Source organism: Camelus ferus, chromosome 31, assembly GCF_009834535.1.
Source record: "Camelus ferus isolate YT-003-E chromosome 31, BCGSAC_Cfer_1.0, whole genome shotgun sequence".
Classification (NCBI taxonomy): Eukaryota; Metazoa; Chordata; class Mammalia; order Artiodactyla; family Camelidae; genus Camelus; species Camelus ferus.
This window is the reverse complement of record NC_045726.1, coordinates 3,811,520-3,818,801: the sequence shown is the minus strand read 5'-3', so window position 1 is coordinate 3,818,801 and position 7,282 is coordinate 3,811,520. Positions and strand designations below refer to the sequence as shown.

Below are 7,282 nucleotides of genomic sequence, written 5' to 3'. Positions count from 1 at the left end.
TAAGGCCGGCCCACCTCCAGCCACAAAAGGGGTGCAGACCCGAGGGACAGAGCCAGGGGACGGTGGGTAAACAGACGTGACTGTGGGCCCAGAGCTGTGGGACTCTGCAGACGATGGCTGGTGCTCGTGGTCACCTTCGTAGGACGGAGCGAAGCTTTTCCGGGAGGAGGCCCCTCGGGAACAAAGGTCCTCCTCAAATGTGGAAAAACCAACACCCCGAGGACCCTGCACCCCACGTGGAACGGACCCTATGAATTCCTCTGTTACACACTCTGCAGTAAAGCTAGAAGAGGCGACAGCACTCCCAGAGACCTTAAGCCACTTCAAAAGGGAACAGGACAGCTAACACTCCACCTGGCCAGGACGAGAGGGCGGGGACATCTCGAGAGCCTGCTTCCACCCAGGAGTCCAGACCAGACCCACATAAATCCAAATTCAATCACTGAAAGGTTAAAAATGGCATGATTTCATGGATCCCCAAAGGAATAAGGTCTGTTTTTGAAGGGTTGTTAAAATAAGGAGGCACCATGCTGTGCATCTTGAGGGTAACCCTTTCACCCATCACATTTGGTACTTAATGTCTAGCCTGCGTATTTAAAAAGGCCTCCTCCACTCACATGATGACTGCCCGAGACTTCAGAGTTCAAGGTGGGACTCACGAGTATCTACAAATATGGGCAAAATGATTTCATTCCTCTTGTAAAAATCCTCGCTCCTGATCAGCAGGAAGCAGCCAGCTGTGGGTGCCCAGCTTCCTCAGGACTGAGGAACGCACAGAGAAAAAGCAGGTGGAACTCTGACCAGCTCAAGCTCGTTTTCCTCCTCAAACAGGTGGATTGAGCAAAACCTGGAGTTATTTTACAGCGACAGCCCTGTGCATATGCAGGGATGACCCTGAGCCCAGCCTCTGCGGCTGCGGGACTCCGAGAACAGAAACATTGCCACTGGAGCCCTTTAAGAAGCAAGAAGTCCTTCAACAAGGAAACCCTGGCTTCCAGCGGCCCCAGGAGCTCATATGGACTGGTCAGCAAGTCAGCTTCCGGACTGGACGTTCTGCTAATACTGTAAATTCCGCCCTGAACCCTGGGTCGGGAGACGGGTTGGAGCCATGCCTCCAGTCTCCCTGATGTTTGACCCCGCAAGCAAGCTCTTTCCTTTCTCAAAGCTGGTGCCGTGGTGCTGGCTGCTGCACACTCTGGACAGGGGCCCTTGCTCCCTAATGGACACCTCTGCTGTGACATTCAAGTCCAACCAAAAGTCGACGCCAATCATCTGATCTTGAGAGTGAAAGGTTCTTACCTGACTCGGGGAGGTGGGTGTCCTGCAACCCTGCACTCCAAGTAGACTCTACTGCCTTCGGCCACCTCCTGGCTCCGCAGCTTCTGGGTGAACCTCGGAGCTGTGGGGAGGCTGCGAGCGCTGGGGGGTGGCGGGGGCGAGCGGCCGCAGGGCTGGACCGCATCCCGGGCGGGAGGGCTGGTCCGCATCCTGGGCTCCGGGAGCCTGGCCGCTTCCTCCTCCTGCCCGTCTCCGTTGGGGCTCCGGCTGGCCGAGGTGCTCTCCAGGGCCAAGGGCTGGTTTTTAGGAGACAGGTACCCGCTGTCTGGGGATGACTCCCCGTTGGGGCTGCTGTTCCTCGGCCTTGCGGCTTCTCTGAAAATGGACGTCAGCTCCTGGATGAAGCTAGCTGCCTTGTCGCACAGCTGGCTCTGGGGCCCGGCCCGGCCGGGGTGCGGGGCCCTGGGCGTGGCACTGGGGTCCGGGGGCTGGGCCCGGTGCTTGCCGGCCCTCCGGAGGCTGCGGATGTAGCTGGGGCTGGCCAGCAGGGGTGAGGCGGCCGCCCTCCTGCGGGGCCCAGGGGAGGCGACGTGCCCGGCCCGCTCTGCTGGTGGGGGCTGGCCCCGGGTGGGCCTAGGGTCCAGAGGTCTTCCTGGGGCAGTGGGCTCCCCGGATCCTCCGCCCTCCTGATGGGACGGCCTCCCGCACAGGCTTCCCGGGGAGCGGCTGACAACCTGTGGGATCTCCGTTTCCGAGGCGCAGTCTTCAGCCTCCGAGTTGGCGATAGCTCTCCGGGCCAGGTCAAGGCTCCTGTGGATCTCCTCCTGGCTGAGGAAGGCGGACAGCCCGGGGAAGAAGGCTGCGTCCCGGTCGTCCTCCTGCACGTCCGACAGGGAGTCATAGAAGGAGTCCGGGGAGGACGTCTCCGACATGCTTGTGGAGGTGCATGCACTCTCCTGCTTCCCACAGGGGCCGGGGCTGGAACCAGCTCTGGAGATGACAAAGGCATGGCTACTTTAGGACCACAACCAGCACACAGTAAACGTGGACGAGTGTGGGGAGGAGCTGCCCCACTGTGGGTGGGAGTGTGATTAGTGCAGCCACATGGAGGGCAGTATGGAGGGTCCTCAAAAAACTAAAACTAGAGCAATCCAGCAATCCCTGGCACATATGCCCAGTATCCTGGGCATATATCTGGAGAAAACTCTTAATTCATAAGGATAGATGCGCCCCAATGTTCACAGCAGCACTATTTACAACAGTCAAGACATGGATGCAACCTAAATGCCCATCAACAGACGACTGATGAAAAAGACTTGGTGTATACACAAAATGGAATATTACTCAGCCATAAAAAGAATGAAATTCTGCCATTTGCAGCCACATGGCTGGACTTGGAGGGCACTACACTGAGTGAAATAAATCAGACAGAGGAAGGCAAATACTGTATGATATCACTCACATGTGGAATCTAAAAAACACAACAAACTGAATATAACAAAAAAGAAGCAGACTCACAGACACGGAGAACAAAGCAGAGGTTACCAGTGGGGGGCAGTGGGATGTACAAAGCACTGGGAGTAAGACCGGCTCAAGGATGAACGGTATAACACGGGATGGAGCTAATGCTTTGTAATAACGGTAAATGGAGCACAACCTTTAAAAATTGTACAAAAAATTAAAAAATAAATTTAAAAAATTTAAGTTATAAAAGCTGTTGGTACAAAGATTCAGGTACTAAAAATACTTTAAAATAAACCTAAGCTATGAAAATTCAACTTGAAAAAGCTTTCAAACATTTTTTTCCTTCTTCTGGAATCACACGCACTCCTGGCCTAATTTCTTCCTTCTGTTGAAATAACTTTCTAAGTCAGCAAACCAAACCGTAGATGATTTTGTGTCCCTGTAAGTGGCATCCTGGACCAGAAACACATACATCCACTGAGTGGTGCAGCGCCAGTGCCCACCAGCCTCCCTGCTTACTCCAAGTATTGACTCTGTGGCCCCCGCCAATCATAGTTCCTACTTTTCTCTTCCTTGTCCTTTATCCTGTAAAAGCTTCCTGCCTTCCACCTCATATGTAGTTCTTTGAAAAGAGACTGTACACTTCATATAGGGTTGAATATCTTGTGTTTGTATCACCTAAACTGTCTTCTTTAATCATCACTTTTTAATCCTTCATCCCTCCCTGCCTCCCTCCTTTTCTTTTTTCTTCCTTCTTTCCCCTTTTCTCTCTTTTTTGTAGTGTTATCTTCATCAAGGGCCCTATATGACAAAAGTCCAATAAGATAAATTCATTAAACCCTGTTAGAGGCAAAAAACGCACAACCAGTTTATAATCTATGTCTCAGTAGAGATGTGTATTCCTTTCTTTCCAAATCTTTAAATCATCATTACAGGAAGGCACAGAATATTTATTCTACAGTTTTAAATACTCCCCGAGCTACTATATATAAATAAACAACAAGGTGCTCTGTGCAGCACAGGGAACTATATTCAAAACTTTATAGTAACCTATATATGAAAAGAAATATATCTATATGTGTTTGTGTACAACTGAATCACTATGCTGTACACCAGAAGTAACACAGCATTGTAAGCCGACTGTACTTCAATTAAAAATAAATAAATAAATAAGTAAATACTCCCAGACAGTGTATTTTATCTCAACCTCAGAGGCATAACTGCTAGCTCCTCTACTGTCCACAGCGGCCATGAGAGCGCCCATAGAGAGAGGGTCTGGGGTCCTCGCTGGCGCCCTCTTCCTGGCGCTTCCTGATCTGCCGTATTGAATCACCCGTGTCCTCTGCCCTTCTCCTTCCTCAGGCGATCACATCACTCGCCGAAATTCAAAGCCTAGTCACCAGATGTGTCTGTATTCCCTCAAATACTTTAACAGACAAAGCTTAGCGTCAGAGCTGCTCTGCTCAGCCTCTGCTTCCTGTGCTGGAATTTACCCGGGGCACAGCCGTTGCCTCCGGATGCCTGAGTGACCAAGTGCAGGCTCTTGTCAGGGCCTGGAGACTGCAGGTGGCTTCTCTTTAAGAACGTGTCAGCTTTACTTTGAAACCTGACTAACGTCACCCTCTACAATTTCTTTTCTGAAAATGAGATAAGGAAATCAGAGTGAGTGTAAGTGTCCAGTGTGCCCAGGTCCCCGCTCTACGGTAAATCAGAGTGAGTGTAAGTGTCTAGTGTGCCCAGGTCCCCGCTCTACGGTAAATCAGAGTGAGTGTAAGTCTCCAGTGTGCCCCAGGTCCCCGCTCTACGGTAAATCAGAGTGAGTGTAAGTGTCCAGTGTGCCCCAGGTCCCCACTCTACAGTAAATCAGAGTGAGTGTAACTGTCCAGTGTGCCCAGGTCCCCGCTCTATGGGAGAATCTGCTGTGATCTCAGATTTCACTTTCAACAACAAACAGAAGCCCAGAGAACTGACGTGGGCCCCTCGCATGAGACCCTCACCCATCCCGGACGCCAGGACGCGGAGACTGACTTGTACTTGAGGCATGAGGACACATTTACTCCTGGAGCACTTGTGGGCTTGATAAATCTCTTAGGACTTGTCTACTCTTAACAATAATTTGCCAAATAGACTCTGATTTTAAACATCTGGATTGCTAAATTTCAAAAATTCTTTCTTTGAGGAAACAGTAGATTGGCTTATCTGTTTATCCTGTGATGAGGATTTAATTTCTGCACATTCACGACGCAGTGGGACTTGGTTAGTGTTGAATCGTCAGGCGGCGGGCTCCGGATGGGGCCACATTATTCATACTAGAAGGCAATCAGTATTTTTAGCAAATGTTAAAAGTGTAACATGAGCCTGACATCATTCTGTATCAGCCTCATCTATTGGACTCAAGACAATTTCATGTGTAACTTACAACGTCATGATACAAAATGATACTGTAGTGTTTCAGTTTGACTGGGCTGTAGTTTCTCTTAATAAGCTTAGCTTTTAAAAAATATGCAAATTTTATGCATAGATGTGATTTAAAATGTCTCCTGTTACTATCTCAACTGATTCAAAAAGTTCTTTGAAAGTGTAATTAACAATTGAAAATGTTACTAAGACCTGAAGTGTATCATTTTAAGCCATCAGTGTTTAGCTTAAGTACAGGCAGGGTTCAGATTAATTGCTTCTTATTTTCTATAAAACAAAACACGTACACAATCACGACAAATGTTGGCTCTGTCAGTACACTTAATCCTTTTGGAATTAATAGCACCAGCTTAGTTTAAGGTTATAATAGATAATGCAGCTCTGACCGCAGAGGTAGAAGTAAAGCCTGCGGATAAAACCTCTGTGTTCTGGTTTTGGACAGACCACAGAGCTCCCATTGCTTTCCTCTCCAAATAAGAGAAATATCAAGACCTCTAAATAGTGCTACATCTTCTGGAAAACTACTAGTACATTTTTAGTTTTTTTTTATGAAGAGTTTTAAAAATGTTGCCCTGCCAGCTAGTATATTAAAGACGCATTGTACAGACCTTTCCAATCCTTGGTTAGTCGGAAGACTCCAGAAAGGAGATGGACTTGCGGTGAGCGTTTCTTCTTTTCTGGGGGAGTGGAGGTTGGCCTTCCTTGTCTATTCATGAAACACTGCTCAGTCCGTGGTCACTTTGAGGCGACTGTGGCCTCGGGCTCCCATCTGTCCTCTTGCTCCGCTCAACTATATTTGGAAAGTGAGCTCATGTTTCCGCAGCCGGCCACGACCAGGGATGCCAGCGGCCCCGGCCTGAGGGCTGGGTTCTTAGAAACTCAAGGCGCGTAGTGCAGAGGGAACTGTATCTACGGGTCGCATAGACATGGGGTTCATGTGTGCTCCTCTGCTCTCCCGCCTTGTGCCTGGAGGTCACCACCTGTCTTTTAAACATACTCTCAGTCAGGTAAAAGTGCGGCATGTGACGCCAAGTAGAAAAAGTGAGACTCACAAGGAGTGCCCTTCTCACTGTAGTCTTCTGTCCATGCACGTGACTCAGTCACGCGGTGCATTAGCCCAAAGTATCCAGTAACTATTTAAAAATTCAGCCACCTGTCAAATCGAGTGGAGAGTCCCACTGATCTTACTTCAATTTGTTAATTAAACATTATGATATGACTTTGTGTGCATTGAGGACATGGTCCACCATGGGGTTAAACAGACAAACACCCAGGGACTGAGTCTCACACACACAGTGACACTGAGATCTTAGCCCAAAGCCCAGCTCACCCCCAGTGCCCAGCAAATGTCTGTGGGTGAAATAAATGTTGAACGAATCCTGTTCAGGATGAGTATGAACCTTCTCAATTTGTAACAATCATCTCACGACCGTTTCATTACTTATTCTGTAGCACCTTGGTGTCACATACCCTAATATTTTGAACTTCCAAATAACAAGAAACAGCTCTTCTGTTCCAAGGTCAGAGAGCAGAGCCGCACATAAGGGGCAAAAAATAGTCACACGAAACCTCCTGGCTCAGTTAATCTGGATGTGAAGTACCTAGTTCTCCTTCACACGGACAACACTGATAATACCGTTATCAATCCAGCTTCTTGTCTGAAGAAGTTTTTTCTTGATGGCGGAACACAGGAAGGTCTGACCTCATCCTTTCCTTACAGGCAACACTGGGCCTTCTTGAAAACACACTTGAAGGTACACTTGTGGGCTGTTCCAAAGCTAACGGGGAAAACCCCCTCTGGATGATAAAACACAGGTGTTTCTGTAACCAGGCAGGTTCCCGTAGACCTTCTGGGAGCAGACCCCTCCCCCATGTCTTCTGCGGCAGCTCCTCCTGAAAAACCCAGATCATAGTCTCTCATGTGTATTTCCTGAGTTTTTCAGATGCTAAAGCCACCGAAGAAATGAACTATTTGATGGTCGAGAGCACGTGGCCCCCAGCCCTTCTGGTGCCTGGGGGTTGATAGTGTTGATAGTGTTGATGCCCTGTTACCTGGACATCGGAGAACTGTGCACCAGCAAACCATGCACCTGCGACCCCCTCCCTCACCTGGCCTTTAAAT

At 49.0% G+C, this 7,282-nt stretch overlaps 1 protein-coding gene across 3 annotated transcripts in view; it reads right to left on the bottom strand.

Annotated features, from left to right (window-relative positions):
* PALLD (palladin, cytoskeletal associated protein) overlaps positions 1 to 5,922 on the bottom strand; it is a 283,240-nt gene extending 277,318 nt beyond the window's left edge. The window contains exons 1-2 of one of the 3 annotated variants that reach the window (XM_032470852.1): positions 5,769 to 5,922; positions 1,300 to 2,268 (exon numbers count right to left, since the gene is read on the bottom strand). In XM_032470852.1, coding sequence (XP_032326743.1) covers positions 1,300 to 2,210 — 911 coding nt within the window. In that variant the 5' untranslated portion in view covers positions 2,211 to 2,268; positions 5,769 to 5,922. The remainder of the gene's footprint in view (positions 1 to 1,299; positions 2,269 to 5,768) is intronic. The other 2 variants (XM_032470850.1, XM_032470851.1) reach the window with 2 other exon arrangements.
* Positions 5,923 to 7,282: the final 1,360 nt, after the last annotated feature.